This window comes from Calidris pugnax, unplaced genomic scaffold (assembly GCF_001431845.1).
Source record: "Calidris pugnax isolate Ruff unplaced genomic scaffold, ASM143184v1 scaffold81, whole genome shotgun sequence".
In the NCBI taxonomy this organism is placed as follows: domain Eukaryota; kingdom Metazoa; phylum Chordata; class Aves; order Charadriiformes; family Scolopacidae; genus Calidris; species Calidris pugnax.
The window spans coordinates 1,159,830-1,180,180 of record NW_015090880.1 but is presented as its reverse complement, the minus strand read 5'-3'; the positions used below and the strand labels follow the sequence as shown (position 1 = coordinate 1,180,180).

Sequence of the window (20,351 nt, the reverse complement as noted above, 5' to 3'; positions counted from 1 at the left end):
CTCACACTTCAGGGAAAAATGTTGGGCTGATAAGGCAGGAGATGTTAAATTGCAGTGAAGATTAGCGTGCCTGCATGTTCATGTGCGTATGGTACTTTTTGGATTATCAGATTTTTTTATGTCCATAAAGCTATTGGTCATGTAAGTCAAATACTGAAACGGTCATTGTATAGAAAAAGGCATTTTTCAATTAATTCTTCTCTCCCAGCCATGACTCTTCAATTCCAAATCGGGAAATGCAGGTGTGTTGGTGTGTTTACACCAATCTACATATCTATTATTTGAGGTTCCTGTTTTGGGGAATATCCCAGCAGCCTCCGACTCCAGAGAGACCCTAAAGTGCTCAGTTTCATGTAGAATCAGGCCCCGCGTACGCAGTTATTTGTCTTGATACTTGATGTCACTCTTGGGACAAAATTTTCCTTGCCATAGTCCCACGGGGTGATTTAGGGAATCATTACATGAACTGAATTCATTCATCTTAAGTCAGTCTTAATATAGCCCGATTGTGTTTGATGTAATTATGCTGAAAGGATAAAGTTGCATCTTATTTGCATAATTGCAGTAGACAGTGAGCCAGAGGAAGTGCACACTTAAATAGTAATCACTTCATGAAAAGTTGTGTGTGGAACAAGCTCTGAAGCCAACTTAACCAAGTGTCAACTAAGTGGAAAGGCTTCGCGAGGTTTTCAGGGGATAAAAAGGAGGATGGATTTATTTTTAGAAGAACCATGGCAGCAGAATATTGTATTCTGGTTATTGTTCCTTCGAACTCTTCCAAAACAAGGTTGCGAAGGTGTGTCCTCAGGATCACAGAACATCACTCAAACATCAGCTCAGACCTGAAACTCAGCTAAGAGTGTGTTGCACTGCAGAGTGTGGGTACCTGTGCTTATGGGTGGGAGAGTTTGCAGCCACGTGCCTTATTTTGAATAGTCTTTTACTGAGAATATCCATGTAACATCTTAGTGAGAAGGTGTAATATAACCACAGAGAGAGCTTTAGTGCTGGAAGATGAGAAAATTAAACAGTTTAAACAACAGACAAAAGATGTATTTTCTAATTAAAGTTTGAATGGGATGTAGTAGTAGTATTATTATTATTACTATTATATTCATTTTACAATAGAATAGAAATTATGAACATCTGTGGGTCTGCAAGCATTTGACATTCATTAAAACAACAACACAACAGGAAAAAAATCCGCAAAAAGTCTTTATTCTCCAAAATGCTTTCAGTGGGATTTCACCTACTGCTGCTTTGTGCCTCAGAAACCCTTCCTCTTCTTCATTCACCTGAGTAGAAAGATAAATGTTGCACATGGGGCTGAGGAAGAGGGAGAGTGCTCTGCTGATCATGGGAAGGGTGAAATGCCACCAAGAGGAGCAAGTGTGAGCTACAGGAGGATTTGGGGCAAGGAAAGCAGGCAATTATGGGGTAACAATGCGATGAGGATCATGGTAAAGATGAGAGACACTGAGGCAAGTACAGCAAGTTCTCAAAATTTCAAATGCCAGAGGGAAAATGGTAGAAGAAAGGTTGAGACTTTGAAAAACAAGTGTTTTGTTCCTGTAGTTCAGCTGAGGCACCTGCCTTCAGACCAGCAGGTTACTGCACGGGGTTGTGTTCTCCTCAGGCAGGGACTCAGAAAGTTGTTCATTTGTCACATTTTTCATTTGAAGTCCCAGAAGCTTTGTAGAACATGCAATCCAGAAAGAAACAAAATGGGGAGATGCTCCCTGGATTCTCGTGGGTTGGACCATCATTCCAGCCACGGACTTCCCCAAATGATGGCTGGGATGAACTGCAGTCCTGTTTCTTTGTTAGATGGAAATGAACTTCTTCCACAGTAATCCTTTTAATCACAAACTGACCTTTAAGTATTCCACTGCCACTTTACCTCTTCATGTTTCAGTAGATTTAATAAACTTCAGAGCACTTCCTCCTCTTGTTATCACTACTGTACCCAAATCTAATTATACCTTTTAACTGCCTGGGGTATCTCTCTTTATTACACCATCTAGATGTATATAAGAGTTACCTGGATGACCCTCTGATTAAAGACGATAATACTACTGGTCCAGACATCAATTAAAGTTCTCCCCAGCAGGCAGATTCACAGTCAGGAGTTCCTAAATTCTTTCCCTGGAGGAAGAACAGGTCTTTCTGCGAGTGATAAGAGATACCTGTGTGTGAGAGATGGAAAAGCCTGATCTTTTTGGAGCAGGTTTGGGCTGTACTTGCTGAATTCAGTATGGAAAGCTGTCAGACAGTCCATGTTCAGAAGATACTCGAGTCAGAGGAATGGAGTCAGGCAGATGGGCTTGAGTTTAAGAATGAGTGTCTTTCCCCTTTTTGTTTTTTCTTTCTGATTTTATCTTCTAGTCTAAGCAATATATGCACTTCAGATTTTAAATTTGACTATAGCAGTTTTGTGGTATCCATTCAGATTAAAAATGGCTCATTAAACTCCTTCAGGAGTGTGGCAGTAGAGAGCATGCGTGATGGGTAGAACAATTAACATTCAGGATGTTGGTTGAACCTTCAAAGGGTGGCTACAACTCACTGCACGGCAGGTCAGCAATACCTTTTAGTCAGAGCTGACATGAGGAAAGAAATGGCTGTATTCTGCAAAAATATTCCTATTGTGCAACTCCAAGACGTATCCTTGTGCTGCTGGTCCTGCGCAGACTCTGGGTGAGGCGCTCGGTGAGAGCTTGCCTGGGCATCACAGTCAAGGTGCCATCTCTGGGCTTGCCCTCCAACATCTTGCTCAAGGCTGGGCACAGGAAGAACTAACACCAGGTAAGCCCTTGGTAATACCTGTTAGCATCTTGTAAAGCCTCTTGTTAGCGCATCTGAAAGTAGTGAACACTAGTATTTTCAGGAGACAGTAGTAATTTTGGATGCTCTTTTGTAATCCACGCACTCCATTGGGGTTCACAGGATCCATAGAAAATATTAAACTTTATCTTTTTAGGAAATGTGGATCATAAAGTCCCAGAGATAGAACTGGAACAGAAAGAAGTAATTTCTGAAAATCACAGCCATATTTTTAAGGGGTCCAAATGCCTCCAGCAGCTCTTAGAAAGTTTCAAAAATAAATATATATCATTTCCATGAATTGAAAATGTTTCATGATTGAAGGATATCTTAGAAATTGTTTTCCTCTTAACCTCAACTGTAAAGAAGATAAACAACTATCTACTTACCTTTTGCTTTCTGGTGTTTCTGTGCCTGTTTTCTGTACAAAAATTTTCAAATTGGGCTGTTAACTTGTGGTTTGTGTTGTCAGCATCCGTGGTGCTGACTCAGCGCTTTCAGGTATCTGCTTCTTCCTCTAGCTTCTTTTTCTTTTAAAATAATCTTCCTTATCTTACTTATATGTGACTGGTTTTCATGGACACCAGCTCACAGTGAAATGAAACCAAGGAGAGGGAAGAGCTGTAAGAGAAATACAGGGGCTAATACATACTTATATATGATGGTAGTTATTTTGAAAGTCTGGCAAAATGCTTGGCCCAGGATGAAAAAAAAAAAGTATTCTTTATGGTCTGAGTTCAGGATTCGAGGCAACTAAGCAAGGGATTCAGCTAGATTTCAGATTAATGGTTCAATTCCAGCAGACTATGGATGTGGCTGAGGTTTGCAGTCCTGGGCAGGGCTCAGCGATGAGGGTTAAGAATGGCTCCAATTCAGCACAAGGAAGAGCACAGCTACTTAAAAAAATAGTGGTGTTGCAAGTGCTTAAACCCAGCGTAACTGTCCTTGAATTTTTCAGTTGTTTGTCTTCCAAAGAGACAGTGAATCACGTCTTTAATGTCTTGCATTTATTTTCAACAAGAGCTGATTTGCTTCTTTTTTGTTTGGGCGGTTTTAAAGCCAGAAAATGGGAGAGTAATGATTTAAGGAAAAAAATAGTATGAAATTATATCTCACTATTTGGTTTCTCTCAAATATTTTAACTTCACATCCCCAGTCTGGCAAAACAAAGGAGCTCAGGGTTCATTTTCCTTTTTGTTAGAGAAAGTATTGAATTTTATCCAACGTTAATAAATAGGGGTGTGCTGTCCTGCATCTTTCTGCGGCTGCACTTACCCCAGGATGTGTCTCTGGGAAAAGATGTGCTTTGTGCATTCCCCTTACCTTGCAAAGAACAGAAGGCTGTCCTATATTTCACTGAATTTCACTGAATTTCTAGAGTTGGAAGGGACCATAGAGATCATCTAGTCCAACTCCCCTGCTGAAGCAGGATTGCCTAGAGCTAGAGCATGTTACTCAGGAGCATCCAGGCGGGTCTTGAAAATCTCCAAGGAAGGGGACTCCACACCCTCCCTGGGCAGCCTGTTCCAGGGCTCTGTCACCCTCACCGTGAAGAAGTTTCTCCTCATATTTGAGTGGAACCTCTTATGTTCCAACTTGTGCCCGTTGCCCCTCGTCCTCTCAGTGGGAACCACTGAAAAGAGCCTGGCTCCCTCCTCCTTCGAAGCCAAAGTTCTGCAGCTTACACCAGTCTTTTAACCATGAGTTGATTTGTTGTTTCTTCCTACTTACCCCTTCGTCCATCCCTATGTCTTCCTACTTACCCCTTCGTCCTCCCTATATCCCACAAGAATATTTGTAAAATAGTCTGGTTTCGTTGTTTCTTTTTTGTTGTTTGTTTTTTTTTTTTCCAGCCCGGTTCAGAGTCCTTTACAGTTCTCTGTTGTTCTCAAGCTTTTTCTCCATGAACCTGGGGTGCCCTCCAGGCTGCAGGGCTGCGGTGACACCATCCTAAGGGCAAAGCCGTACCAGGAGTAGCATGGACCATCCCTCCCAGGATTCAGTCATTCTTCCCATTCCCTTCCCAAACCTGTCCTGGTTTGAGCAACACAGGACTCATTTCTAATGCTTGGGAAAACTGCACTTTTAGAAGAATCTAGTGTCTCAATTTGCGACGATATTTACTTTACAGCCAGCTCTGGGATGTGGGTTTCAAGGTCTCACTGTTTTTGAGCTCCCCAGGTGCAGGGATGAGAAGTGAGACCTGGGCACTTGCCCCAAGCTGCCAACAGGGTTATTTCATACCATGACCTTCACATTCAATATAAATCAGGTTTCTGAGGAATTCTCTCTCTCTCTCCCTTGATGGCTGACACCCTGAGAACTCCTTGCCCTGGTGCCGGACCCTGAACCCTTCCCTTTCCCAATGCTGTTGAAGCCATTAATTGAATTCAAATTAATACCATGGTATTACTATTTAAATTATTATTGTTATTAATAATAATATTTAAATTAATACCACGGGAAGCTGCATGATGAAAAGCATGATGCAGTGAAATGTTGGCTGACACACGGCTGCACGGGGCTGCCCGGTCTCCCCGGGGGGACAGAGGTGGTGATGCTGGAGATTTGGGCAAACGGGGTCTGTTCCCCATGTGGGCAGAGTTTGCCTGTTGGCTGTGGTGCTGCGGCAGCGATGCAGGGCTGGGCTTCACACGGTGGAAGCGAGGGCTTTGGGGAGAGGTTTAGTGAGTTCAAAGAGACAGTAGCTTAAGGGTAGCATTACGTTTTAATATGCAGATACAGAGAAGTTAAGAAACGCAATTTTTATCAAGTTTCAAATTAATGTTATTTTGACGTTTTCTTTTAAATGAAGGCATTGAAGCTTTCAGGGTGGTTTTTTTTTTTCTTTTGTTTAAGATTCCCCTGAAGTCTGAGCTGTAATCTCTGCTGCCGCAGACTCAAAGGAGGTGCCCCACAGGGCTCCAAGCCTGAGCTCCCGCGAGGGGACGCCTTCCAATGAAACACCTACTGTTGCAACTCAGAAATGTAAATCTCTGCATCATTTCAGGGTAGTATTTTGCTCAAGTTACGCATCTGGCTGTTTCGTGGTGTTCAGTTCTCGGGGTTCTTTGGGGGTTTCCTAGATGGTTTGAAGGTGGGATCGTTACAGAGTGTTACAGAGAGTTTGCTGCTGCTGCTCAGGGCGAGACACAGCTCATAACCACAACAGCATCGGCAAGAAGTTTTGTCTCCGTGGGGTTTGAACCAGTACGTTTCAAATGGCCTTGCTGCTTCATAGCAAAGAAATCGGGTAGAAACCTCTAACTGGACCATAAAGAACGTTGTAAAATCAAGATTTAGGGAGCTTTCTCTTTGGGCCCCTTGAAACAAAACAAACTGCTCGCCCAACCTAGAGCAGACCTGGCTTCTCCAAATCAAGGTACTTCTCTGATGGGAGCCAGCTGCTACTCATTCCGTGGGTATATGTGTGTGTCTCTGCATTTCTGTATTTTGTGTGCTGCTCGCAGGGCTTCTGTTGGCATTTTCTCTTTGATGTTCATATTTAACTGTTATTTCAGGACACTGGAGATTGTGTGGGTGGTTGTTTTGAGAGGGAGAGAGATGTGTACACACACACACACACAAACTAGAATGGTTGATGCTGTAAGGAGAGACAATTCACAGAATAATATTTAGCCATTGATCGCTGTTCAGATGCATCATCGGTGGTCTTTGTTTTGAAATACCCTGAACTGCATCTTCTGAAGAACAATTTTCTTCTCGATGATCTAACAGTGGGGCTGTCTGAGCTGTCTTTTGGACACATTTGAGCAGAGTATTTCCATCCAGAAAAGAATTTTATTTTTGGAAAGCCTGTTATCTTTGTGTGCCAGCGTGGGACCTGGGAGGAACCTCTGAGCCTTCCTCTGTGGGTCTGCTCTGCGCAGGAGGCATCAATGGGTGTCCGTGGTGGGAGAGGCTCCATGGAGAGAAGCAGTTTTTCCCCCATGCAGCACATGGCCATATTCTGCTCTCCAGAATTTTTCCAAGGCAGCAGAGCCAAGGGCAACCTGGGAGATCTTATAGCTCCTTCAAGGACCTAAAGGGGTACCGGGGCTGTGTTCACCCCTTGCCTCAGGCCAGGTGATGCGGGGTGCTATGGCATTGAGCTGAGAGCTCAAGTGGTTTCATTGCTGAAAGGAAGGGGCAGGAGAAGGGAATTAAGGAGGGTGGGTGGTGAAGTGTTTCCACAGTCTGTCTGAGCGTTATACCCAACGTCTTCCAGCGTGGAAGCAGGGTCCCTGAGGACGGGGAGGGAGAGGGAAGAGCTCTACTCCCCTCTTCACAGGAGAGTTGCATCTCTCCTGATGTTTGTTACACCATAATTTAAGAGGTTAACGTGCTTTTCTACTTCACAGAAGGTATATTGGCAGAGGATTTTTACCATTTATATGTTGTGTTTTTCATGTAAAAAAAGGAATTGCAGGAGCTTTCTGAAATAAACTGTTCCTGCTTTAGGTAAAAACAGCCATGAATGGTGCCAAATCGCTGGTTTTAGAAATGCCGTTCTGCAGGAGGGCTGAGACCCACAGACTGTTCCCAATGGAACGGGTAATTTTTCATCTCTGATGTACGGCTTTGGCAAAACAGAAGGAGTTTGATATAGTACGTAGCATTTCCAGCCCGGTGCCTGGTTGGCTGCCCATAGGTGTTGCAAAATGGGCAACCAAGAGTGACAGTTATTTGAGCAGAAGGACCGATGGTCTCTCTTAATGTTTGTTCATGTTTGTGACACATTTGGGCTCAAGAAAGATCTCTGAGTATGAACAGGTATTAACTTTTTTAATACTTCTCTTCCTCTCTGGGGTCAGTTTTTATCTGTCTTTGAAAGAAATTGAAAGCAGAAGTTCCAAAATTTTCACAAAATATTATTTCTTAAGGTACTTCTGACTCTCTCGCTGCAACCTGAAAAGATTCTCTCCCTAGGCCACTCAAAATTAGTCTCTGAAATCCTCTGTGACTTACTTATTCTTTCTCTTTATTAGCAATCCGGGAAAGAAATACTACTTCACAATCCCTCAAGCAAAGCAAAAAAAAAAAAGTTTGAGGCTCTTATTGGAGTGAAACGCAGGTATGGCATCCCTGTTTCTGAGAGGCAAGTCAATATGGCCACCTTAGACACTAGAAATGTGTTCACTGCCAGTAGTGTGTGTCTGTTCGTGCCTGTGTGTTCCTGCACGAGTGGATATTGATCACGTCCTGGCTCTCGCCGTGGGGATCTGGAGCACCCCGGGAAGGGTCTCTGCGGGCTCCACACACACCAACACACCTCAGCTGGGTGTTTCTGGCACAGACTGAGCTCTGCTGGGTAGGACAGGTTCAGGGACAAAAATAAATGTGCTAATTTTAGGAAGTGAACAGCAATTTTAAAGGGTTTTTTTTTTTTTTTGCTTGGTTTGGGTTTGGTTTTTTCCCTTGTAGTTTGTGTTGTTAATGCTTGAATGATTATAGGCTTTTGAAAGTAATAGTTTAGGAAATAATACACATAATAATACACATAATTTCCTTAAGGATGATACAATGAATGCTAAAGTGCCCTCTTCACTCATGCTGGGTTTGCAGATCTCCTTTGGGAATGTGTTTTCATTTTCTTGACTGACTGCGTGACAACCCCCTAATGACCAAAGGAAATTAAAAATAATTCAGAAAAAAAACCCCTCAGTGTAATCACATATGGTAGCTCTTTAGCAGAGTGAAACAGGAGTCAATAGATCGATGATCTTCATCTGGTCAGGGCAGATAAACACAAATCTTTTGTTTCATAGTTAAAATATAATTGTCGGATGGTGAAGAAGCACGTGTTTGCAAGTCAGAATATCCCTCTGTGCAGTTTGAGGTAACACACCTTGACAGTGTCATTCAGTCTTTGTTTCAATTACATGGTATGGTCCATCTGGAAATTAACTTCCATTTCCCACTGGGTGAGGGGGTTTGAGGGACACCCAAGCCCTGGTGCTGTGTGTCCACTCCTGCTGCTGGCTGAGCCACCTCTGTGCTGCTTTTTGAGGAGTCAAAAGCCATTATTCTCTACTTATAATTAATGCATATGCACAGATAAATGGGCCAAGAGCTCCATATACACCTGACATCAAGCTGGAGTCAACCAAAACTTTTTACACCTGGAGTCTTTCCTCCCTCTTAAATAAGTTAAGACACAATTAATTATGTGATTGATTTATCACACAAGCTATTTAGTAAAGGGCCAGGGAAACTGAAGTTTTCTACTAATCCAACATGTAAAAATGTAGGAAAAACAAAAAAGAGGAAAAAACCCAACAACTTCCCCCTCTCCTCCTGCCCTTGGCACTGCTGGTGGCTCAGCAATAGCCCCTTGTGCATGGTTCTTATGTATCTCACCTCCCGAAAAGTAATTGTGTTAGATTTTGTAAGAATGAAGTATGAAGCAAGTGAGTGGCCTCTAATTAATTATTGCTACAGAAAAGAGAATGGTGTAATTGCTTGTGATGAATGATTAAGCCTGATTGGAGTCAGTGCTTTGCTATTGTACTGATAGTAGCCACCTGTAGAGCCTGGGCTTCAAGATATTCTCCCTGTGTAGGGATGGTACCAGCATCTTTGCTTCTTGACACCGAGCAGAGAGGATGAGGTTCTTGGCTTTCCTCCAGCATGGTATGTACACGAGCCCCTGCGAAGCAGTGTGCTCCCACTGATATTGCTGAAGTGAAATTAAAGTTTTATTTCTCTCTCTCTAATTTCTTTCCTGGAGTACTTGTAGAGGCTGACCTATTCAAAGTAGCTGTCAAGTTACCCTTGTAATGAGGAAATACTTTTAATCTTTCTTTTCAAGTTCAGGCTGTGTTTCTCAGTTTAATTACCACTTCACATAGCATAAATTTCCAAAGAAAAATATTTTAGGATCTGATGGAAGGAGTTGCTAACAACATCTGGAAGTTATTGACATCCCTTCTGTTCTCTGATGCCGCTGCACGGAGGCTGCTGCACGGGCTTTGTTGCTAGAGATATTTGCCTGGAAAGAGCCTATTTGTTCTCTGGCTTCATCCCCTGGTTTGTGATGTTTATGGTTCTGTGATGGTTACAGCCTGATGCTGTGTAAAGCCTTCAAGGAAAATGGTTGGGGTATGGGGGAAAGAAAGGTGTTGAACATGTTTTTGCATGTTTGTATTGGTAGTAATGGACAGCGGAGGCCTTGGAGTAAAGGGAACTGAGATCCATGGAGTGGCTGCTTCTGAGCAGGAGGTTCAAGGGACTAATGGTCCCTTCCCACTCAGGGGTGGTGATGGGCACCCATAATATACGTTGTTTGTGGCCTCCTGACGCTTTTCAGCTGCCATAAGCTATTACTTAAGTCAGAAACTAAGTGGTGAAGTAGCTTCTTTGCAAAGTGTTTTGGGGTTTTCTTTCTTTTTCCCTGGAGATCTGGTGGATTTATTGGACAAAAGCAGGAAGAAATGAAGCTGGGTTATCTGGGAGTGTGTCTCTGTGCCTGGCTGGTGGTGTGGGGTTCTGGCTGTGAGATGGCATCCGGCTGGCAGGGGCTGTGGACCAGAGTATGTGAACCAGAGCCCTTCAGAGACCCAGCTCTGCCTGCCAGTTGTTTTCAGTAACATAAAACTACCTCAGATACTTGTTTCTCATATTCCGTTAACGTTTGCATTAAGCACTTCACTTACATGGGGCCAGTAGAAAGTTTAATACAATACTGCAGCAACTTTAATCTGTGGAATTAAATTGGTATGATTTAATTTTTTATTTTTTTTTTAAATCTGCATCACACCTGAACTCTTTCTTTAATGTCTCCTTAGAATTTAAATCATCTTTTTAGCTTTGGCAATTATTTAAAATGCTGATGTGTCAATCCCCAAAGAGAGAATACTTGTCTCGAGTATTGCCACTTGAAATTTTGGGAAGCCACACAGATGTTCATCTCCTCATTATGGAAATAATGTATTTGGTTAATGTGTTGGTGTGAAGAGAGGGGAATACAAATTATCTTGCAACTTGAGAGCCATTTAAAAGTTTCCTTACGTTGAGACTCTTATTCGTCTCTGAGAAGAGGGGTCCCCTGACCCTGCTGGGTTTGGAAGTGTCCCTGGCCACGGCCCCGCTGCCCCAGCCCTGGTGCTGGGTCTGGGGCAGCAGCCAGGGGAGGAACTCCTGGATATTTGTCTTCTCAGGAGATCTGTGTGGTGTTCCTCGGGGCTGAGGCTTGGGTTTATCTGTCGAGTGCCATGATTGCAGCCTGCTGGCTCCCTGGGTGAACGTTAGGAAGGCAGGAAGATGGGAGAGGATCCAAGCTGGGGGCTGGCAGAGGGCACTTGCCCGGTGGTCCTTAAGACTGGCCAGGGTCCCGAGGGGGATGCTGACCCAGGAGTGGGGTAGTCCTGGGAAATGGAGAGGAAAAAAACAACCAGAGGCAATGAGAGGATGAAGAATGGGTGCCAGCCGGGTGTTCTGCTCCTGAAATACTTAAATCAAATTGGAAAACATTTTTTTTCCTTTCCCTAAAGCTGCAGGGCATTCCCGTGAAAAGTGCTTGGGGTGATGTGGGAGTCCCTGTGCGGGGTGTCGTGGCATCGGGGCCAGCCCCAGCGATGGCACCGCGTCCCCCCAGCCTCAGAAACCACCCCCCCTTCTCTCTGCCTCTCCACGTGTGGGTCTGAGCGCTGGGGCTGGGCAGTACCTTGTGGTTTGATGTGATTAATGCGCACAGTCGGAGCGGGAGCTCAAACTTTGTGTTATCGCCCTCAGCGGAGGAGACTGGAGAGAGGGAGGGAGAGAACAGTAATTATATCTCTCTGCCTCGCATCCCGGCGTGCTCTGGCTGGATGGAGCTACTAAAGCCGCCGTATAATCAGGAAGTCAGTTGTCAAAAATCTAGGAAGGAAACGTGTTGGGACGGCGGGTGCCTGCCCTGTGTGTGAGTTAAGTGATGGCAGCGCAGAAGAGAGGCATCACCTTAAATCGCATTTTGAAAAAGGATTATTCCTTTCATCTACCCAGTGTTACCGTGTCAACAGCAAAAAAGGTGGTGACTTCTGAGGTCTGCTTGGGTTTGGGGGCTATGTGTGTATAAGTGTGGGTCTGTGAGCCTGCATATACGTTTTAGGATACACAAATATATTTACGCACACTTGTAATTATCCCCGTTGACATGGCAACCCTTCAGCGAGGCACAGGCAAATATACACAGAGAGAGAAAGGAAACTAACTCTGTGCATTGAAGGAATTGAATGCGGCGTGAGGAAATAATGGGAGAAGCTGGGGGGAAGGAGCAGCCCCCCTGCTCCCCGCGCGCAGGAGCCAGGTACCTCTCAGCCTCCCTTGGGAGTGTCCCATGGGCACCGCGGGCAGGAGGAGCAGGGGCTCTGGTTTCCTTTTGGGTTCTGTTTGCTGGGAAGGGACCACGATGCCACTGAGCACTGATTTGGGGTTTGCAAGTTGTTTTTGCAGTCCCTGTGCCAGAACGGTACAGTTGGGGGGTGCGTTGGGCACTGGTCGCGTGTCACAGGGGGATGGAAAACTGCCTTTCCTGTCCCATCGCTGTGGGTCCCGTTCCTGGTGTTTCTGCTGACTTGGGGCACAGGTAGGGTGTTGGGGGCTGCGCTGGTCCCAGCGGTGGGGATGCTCCGGGGGGATGCAGTGCCAAACCCCACCATCCTCCATGGGCAGCGCTGACCTGCTCTTTGGCTCGTTTTGGTGTGGCCATTATGTGTGCTGCTGGCTTTTTATTTTTCATTAGCATTAATTACAACCTGTTGAGCATATTGAAGGGTTACTCCAGGTTCTGCATTACAGTGCGGAGGGATTTCTGTATTTTTATCCTCACTTTAAATTATGCAAGCCGATGACTCGAGTTTAAATGCTTTTAAGGGTATGCAATGTGCATTTTGTCTGCTGCTGCTATCAAAGGGAGGAAAAGCACTCTAACGTTCTGCATTTAGACCTTCTGTATCTTTCTGGTTTTACTGCTCTGCATTATTAAAATGAAACAGGCCATCTGTGGAGCAGCTTCTCCTGTTTAGGCAAAAAGGGTGGGAAGGAAGAACTGGGAAAAACAGTGGGAAAAAGACATCAAGGCATACAAAGGGATTTAGTTAAATAGTTAATTGCAAAGGAAAAACTGAAATAACAGCTCAGAATTTGGGGGTGTTATTGATGGGAAAGAGTGATCATCACCCTGGCCCGTGGGTCTGACTTGCCCCCGCTTTGCTCCCTGTCCCTGGGTGACACCATTTAACTCCACTGGAGTTTTCCTGCTGCCAGACGAGATTAATGCAGAAGCCGAGCTATTTTTCAGCAAAGCAGGAACCAACAGGTAATTTCAAGAAGACTTGAGTACGCAAGTGAGAGGGAAAGCAAGCTATTAACTGAGTTGCTTTGTGATATGTATTTTAAAATATATTTTAAAAAAAGCTTTTACTCATCTTCAGGTATGAGGGGGGAAAAAGAAAGCACTTCATGGGAAAGATCCTGGCAAGAGAAATAGGCCTTTTTCAATCACGGGGCAGTGGGAAAGGATGAATTACGGGGAGAGACACTGCTTCTGGATGTATTTTTAAATCTGTTCTGTTTGACCTGATTCTGGTGATAATCTTTACAGCAGATACAGATTCTCTCTCGCAAGAGTAGGCTTATCTGAGCCGTGTTTCTCCCTTGGCTGGGACTCTGCATATTGCAATTCATAAAAAATTATTCATTCCGGCGGCAGGAGTGGCCTGAAGAAGTGGAGTGTTCAGCTGAAAGGAGAGCCCCGATGCATTAAGCAGCCCGGGTGACTGATATGGGTGTTAGCCTGGAAAGTCCCTCTGTGGCTGAAAATGCAAAAATCTTATGCATTATGAATCTGCAGTTGTTCCGGGGAAGAGGAGCACAAGCCTTTGGTGTCTTCTTCCCTGTAACAATGTGTTCGATGCTCCAAGGCATGGATTTGGGGTTTTTCTTGTTTGTAAAGAAAACAGTGGGTCCCTCTGGGGAGGAGGATGATCATGGTGCCATCTAGAAGACCATGGCAGCAAGAGAAAGCGGGGATGGGTTCCTTCTTGTGCCTGTCCAGTGGCTGCAGCTCCAGGAAAATGTCATCCTTGGCTGAGGCCTCAAACTGCTACAGCAATAAACATAATACGTAGGAGAAATAAATGTTCAGCTTTTCTGCTGTTTATATTGATACAAATGGGAGGTCTGTGAAAGTAAGAAGTGCCTGAGGGCAATAAAATGTAGAATAATGAATAATAATATACTTCTGTATTAACCTTTCTATTACAGCACTGGCTAGACACCACCTAGGTCATGATCTCCCTGCTGCGGCAGCTGTATCATTTTATAAAAGTGATAACGAGGATACTCAGCCAATAGATATCTATTTCCATAACAGAAGCTTTATAGCTTAAAATCCCAGATTTGTCCTAAGGATGTCAAGCTGGCCTTTCCTTGGATGTGCTTTGTCATGTATATAGAAAGTCAAATGTGACATCAACTAAAATACCCCTTTTCATTGTTATAATCGGCAACTGGTAAAAAAGAAACCTACTGCAAAGCATTTTTATGGCATGAAGGGAGTTAATAAAAATCACTCGACGTTACGACTTTTTTATTGACTAAGAAGGTCAAGAAAATATCTGGAGCCCATCTTAATGGCTCCATGATACCATGTAGTGTGTGGCTTGGGCAACGTAAGAAAATCTGAAAGAAACCTAACTGTCTTTAAAATTGGTCTTACCATTCCACACCTGATGCTTTTGTCCCAGGTTTAATGTCAATAAATTAAACTATTTTTGTGTGAATGCTAGGAAAATTACCAAATTATTTGATTAGCTGCTTCCAACTCACTTGGCATCAATAATCACAGTACGTGTTGATTTACTAGCTGGGTAAATGAAATATATGTTACTAGCAATCGTTAATGTGGACATACTTCGGACAAAATAGAGAAGAATAAAGATATCATAAACTGGTGAAATCACTACTCAAATGAAATTGGGTCAATATGTTGTATTTACTCATGAGCCACATGGGCTGAGAATGAAAACACTTCAGGCGCGTGAGAAATGCAGTAGGTCAACAACTTGGTGTTTTAATTAGGCTTAATTATTTCCTTATTAAATAACCCCAGAGCCCTCGAAGTCACTGCTGACACATGAAATAGATGCTTCACAGTGTGCGAGAGGGGTTTGGTAAACAAGAAGTGACAGCAGTCTCTCTTAAATATAAAAATAAAAAAAATACCTGGTTCATTCATGCCAACAGCACGTTGTGGATCTTCACGAGTCACCTGCCCGCAGGTCACCTCCTGAGATACTGGGGATGTCACCTGGCTGCTGCTGGTTTCACTGGAGCCAGCTCAGCATTGGGTCCCCTATTTTAATCTCTTTCTTTTCCTCAGGGATTGCTCTTTTTGGGGTACCTCCCTTGTCCTCTCATCTGCAGCCCGTCCTCTACCCGTCGATGTGTGCCTGATGCCTTCCCTGGGATAAATGCCTTCTCTTCCAACCTGCCTGGTTTTTTTCCCCCCTTGGTAACTCTGCTGACCGTGGCAAAGCGCGTCGTTAGTCTCGGAGCCTGGTTTCTCCTCCAAAGCACGTAGAATTCCCTGGGCCGTGGCTGCTGGGGGAGCTGAGCATTAGGCTCTCAGGCAGAAAATGGGCAACATCAACTGGAAGGAGAGATGCCAGATTAATGTTAGAAATAAATCATTTGGGGGGTGGTTTTGGGTGTAAAAAGCAGCCACAGGTCAGCAAGCCTCATTTTCTGGTTGAGAACTGAGCTGCTTTTCTAAATGTTCCTGGCTGTGTGGTGCTGGGGCATCCTCCTTCCACAGGGATGCTCTGGTCCGGGGGGAGCAGAGGGGGGTTCCTAAGAGGGCAGGGCTGGGTGCTGGGCTGGCACTCTTGGATGGATGGTGCACCCTAAACAGTGCAAAATAAAATTCCCAGATAAAATTGGACATGCAGAGCCTGACTCCAGGCAGCGGGGGGTGAGGTATTCCCATCCTCCCCCAGTGAGATCTAATTTTGGGCACTTCAGTGCTGCTTGTAACCCCCATCCTGATGGGAGGGGTGTTCAGGCTGGCACCACGAGTGGCATCACAGCCAAGTGACAGTCGTCCTTCACCTCGTCTGGGCTTCACCAGCCCTCCCTAGTCCCCAGCATCAGGTCCCTTTCCCCTATTCACCCCCCTTTCTTTTTTAAAGTCTGTTTCATTGCTATGTAGTTAAATTATATATTAATCCTGGGGTGGGAAATAAATGAACCCATTAGGTAGTATCATCTCTCTATGTGTAAGAATAATGATTTAATCAAATCACAGTGATTTAAAGTAATAAGAGATTTATTTTAATTTGTAAAATCTCGTAAAATAACTATCTATATCTCTTAGAGGTATTTGCTGAAAAAAGTAATTTTCTTAAGTATGATCTATGGGGAACATTGGGAAATCACTAAATCTTGTCACACAAGTGTAGTACTTGGCCACGTACAAAAGTAAGAAGTGATTATTCCTATTTTTACATTTAAGCATCAAGCTTTTTTGGTTGGGTCATCTAATTCCCTGAGCCCAAAACTCTTGTGTTTAGCACTACGCATATAAGTTGTCTTAATGTCTTCAGTTCAAAGAGATTAAACTTAAGCACAGGCTTAAGTCTGTCGTTATTATAGAGCACACGTTTGCCTGTATTTCAGCTTCAGTGGGTTTGAATCGTAAAAATAAAAATGTGGAGCAACAGAGGATCCTTTCCACTTACTCGGTCCTGGTTATGGGGGACTCTTCTTGGCCCTAAGTGAGTAGTGAAGGACAATTTGCCAAGCGGTGGCTTCTGGAGGTCTTCTCCAGGGATCTGGCTGTGTGGGAGCAGTCGTGCTGTGATCCACGATGCAGCCAGTGGGGGCTTGGGACTTCCACCCAGTAAGGAATTAATAGAAATTTGGCCTCTACTTAACTCCATCCCTCTGTCCGTCAGTCGCTCGCCCACTTGTCTTGATCAATAGAAAATAATGATAAAAAATGTTCGCTCTTTAATAGGGATCTATACTCCTTGAGAATGCAGAGGGATCATTAAAAAAAATCAATGCGAATGTTATTATTTGTTATTAAATCTGTAAAGGTTTAGAGTAATTCTTATGGAATTCTATTATGGTTTTATCAAGACTTATTGATTTTTATTTTATTAAGTTATAGAGCACTTTTTCCCAGAGGTCAGTTATCTGGCACGTTGGTAAGGTATAGTTTCTCTTTCTGAGAGGAATATATATTGCAGATCTCAGGACTGGATATCCCTTTCGAAATGCTCTTTTAATTACAAGTTAAACTAATACACATAGGTTTACAGGAAAACAGATTGAGCTTGTATGTACCTAAAATGTAGTTTCTACATTTTCTTCTGGCCCATCTACATGAATGTTTTCATCCAGAAATTTTGGCTCAGAAGTGCAGAAATTGTGCTGCCCTTTTCTAGAGACCGTGCACAGAAACATTCTTAAGTCACTAATTTGTCATTAATTAAGTGGAACGGCTGTGGCAGGAGGGTTTTACTAAATTATTTCCCTCAAATGTGGGAAAAATAGGTTAATTCCCTGCCTTAGCATAACTCCAGCAGGAGAGGATCGAGGGTCTCCCGCTGCATTTGTTGCATCTCCTGATGTGTTTGTTGGAAGAGAGACCTACACGTATTTTCTAGTGAGGCTGCAGGTAAAACTTTAACTAGGTTTCAGGCTGTTTCTGGAAGACCCCAATATGTATTTTTCTAGTTTGGTTTTTGGAGACGCTGTACATTGTGTGTTAAGAGCAGTGGGCTTTGGATATGAGTCATGAACAGTAAACTTGGATTTAGGAAAAGACATATTATATTAGGGTCAGTAGCACATGAAGCTAATACAAGGAGACAGATTGACCCCGCTCCTAATCTTCTTTCTTATTTGTAAACATCTGTTTACATGCTGTCTATTTTTATCCCGGAGTGGATGGATTGCTATGCTAATTTAACGATGCCATATGTTTTTCCTCTGACTCAATTTCATTGTGTGGAGTGCCAGATTGAGTCAATTTACCCACCCATTTCAGGGAGAGGAATTGTGGGCTGTGGTGCAAGGAACTTTCTTCTCTTTTCTAATGGAATATGTATTTGCTGTCATTTCTAACTGCAAAATCAAAAGGAACCACGTGATTGTGCAATATTGAGAGACGATTTAGTATCTGTAAGAGCTTGCTGCTTTTGTGTTTCCACCCTCTTTATGATGCTGGTACAAGCCATAAAGCCGAGTAAAAGGACAAAATAGATATTCTGAGATTTGCATCTTCAATGGATTTGCACTTTTCAGATGCCAGATAATTTTCCTCTGAGCCCCTCGGCGTGCAACCAGCATTTTCTGGTCCTCTTTATGATTGGTCTGCTTCATCCAGGTTTCAGATTTGCATAGTTTGAATACCTCAACAACCTTCTTAGTAAAAGGAAAAACTCTTTAGCGACCTGAACTTGGGCAGGGACTGTGGTTCTGGAAGGTTACGTGAGAAATACTGAATCTGAACTGCCTCTGTAAGCAGAAGCTCTGCTGTTGCTCATTGCAGGCTAAAGATGGACAACTGGAAAGACTTGGGGAAACTACCGGGAACTAGTAATGGCGGTGAACATCCTGCTGGTCAAGTGTGCTTGTTGTAAGACTGGTATCACACTCTGAAGAGAATGGGCACAGCCCCCTTGCTGCACAGATTTGTCAGATCGTGCTGACACCTGGGGTATCTGCCTATTGATTTGCCATCTTTCCTGCACACAAAGGTTTCTTTAGGCTCTAAGGAGCGATCTCTAACTTTGAAAGAGAATAAGGAGAGGCGAGTGCTTACACATGGCAAAGTGCCCGGGGTAGTTAGTGCTGCAACGTTCCTTTTGGTCTAAAGTTACCATTGCTTATTGGGAAAGTAAGTATTTTTCAGTGTTCTGTACTCTATTGTGAGAAAAATCCATTAACAGAAGAGAAGTGTTTCTTCTCTCAAGATCTCATGATCTTTGAAGGGGGATTGTCTGAGCTGTTAAAGGAAATTTGGCTCAGTTTAAAGCTATAGAATTTGAAAACTTGATAGAAAAAAAATCCCTGTGCTATGGCAGGACTAATTCGTTATCAGAATTTAATTAACTGCGTAACTTTGTAGGAGAGTTTTCATTCTTTTTATTTCCCCCCCTGGTTTGTAAGCCTTTGGATATACCTTTTGTTTAATCACTATACACATTCGTATGTTTGTATATCGTGTGTGTCTATGCAGTGATATACATTTCTGAAAAAAATAAAAAAGCAAATAAAGCCAAAGCAAAGTATGTTTCCCTTCTGGCAAGTTAGAAGACTCAAGGGCTTCAGAATCTTTACTGCCCTTCAGCCCAGCTGTTAGAAATTGTAATTTTTTTCTCCATTATTTTAGTACTGGAGTTGTATGTCAGTTTTACCCTGGCAGTGCTGCTGTGGCTGTTTGTGGCCACGTGGCTCCGGTGACAAACTGACTCTGCTCTGAGGAAGGAAATCTTTTCTTTTCCCTCTGCTTCAGGGCTCCAATCCAAGGCTCTGGGAAACGGCGGTGATTCAGTTCCCTCTTGGAAGTTTTGCTCTCTGAGTTTATCTGTTCCTTTGTGAAAGGGAATGAAGGGAAAAATACACTCTGTGCAAACAATGAGGGGGACTGATAATGGCCAGTGTAGTCGGCTGAAACTGCCTCCTCTGGAGGTCTGCAGAGGTTAATTACAAAATTAGTTCTATTGAGCTCAGCCTAATATCAGCTGCACCATATCGTTTATTTTCATTCCTTATAGGTATATATCTAATCCATGCCTTTTTGCTTGTAACTCTTTTCATTATATTAATCTCTCTTTTACATATATCTTACCGAACTTCCTACCTCGCAGTTAGCAGCAGAGTAATTTACTTGCAAGATGCAGCTGATTAGATGAAACGTGCAATGGATTTCCTTTCTTCCCAGGGTCATCTCCTGTGGCTAGAGCTGCGAACGTGTGCTGGGTGCTGAAGGAGATAGAAATAGAGTATTTGTTTCTCAGGCTGCAGCACGAACCAGACTTCAGCTTTCTGCCTCCTTCTTCCTTCCCCCAGGGTTCGATGCCTATTTTACCTCCCGCACCCTGGAGAACAACAGAAGGAACGTGTGGTTTGCCGAGTACTGGGAGGAGAACTTCAACTGCAAGTTGACCATCAGCGGCTCGAAGAAGGAGGACACGGACCGTAAATGCACAGGTAACTTCATTCGCCTCGCCCTCCTCCCTCCTGCACAGCTGATGTAAGGAAGCTTGGCTGGGGACAGATTGGAAAAATAAATTGAATTTTTGTAGGCTGTACAGAAAATGGAACAGCTGCATCAGCCTTGCAGGACAAGAGAAATAGATGGAAAGAGTGAAAAAAATCCATTCTTCTATTTCTTCCTTTTTCTGGCTGTCCATCCAGCAGGAAAATCAATATTTTCCATAGGACGCAGAAGTACTTTTGTTTGTGTGCTGGGTGCCTTAGGGTTCTTCTGTTAGTTTGTTTCAGAGGGAGAATATTTGCACAACGTGTGCCTT

The 20,351-nt window shown here is 43.6% G+C and overlaps 1 protein-coding gene across 2 annotated transcripts in view; it reads left to right on the top strand.

Annotated features, from left to right (window-relative positions):
• The window catches only part of GRM7 (glutamate receptor, metabotropic 7), a 292,383-nt gene that overhangs the window by 159,525 nt on the left and 112,507 nt on the right, over window positions 1-20,351 (top strand). For both annotated transcript variants that reach the window (XM_014946806.1, XM_014946805.1), the window contains exon 5: window positions 19,888-20,028. In XM_014946806.1, the coding sequence (XP_014802292.1) occupies window positions 19,888-20,028 (141 nt within the window). The remainder of the gene's footprint in view (window positions 1-19,887; window positions 20,029-20,351) is intronic.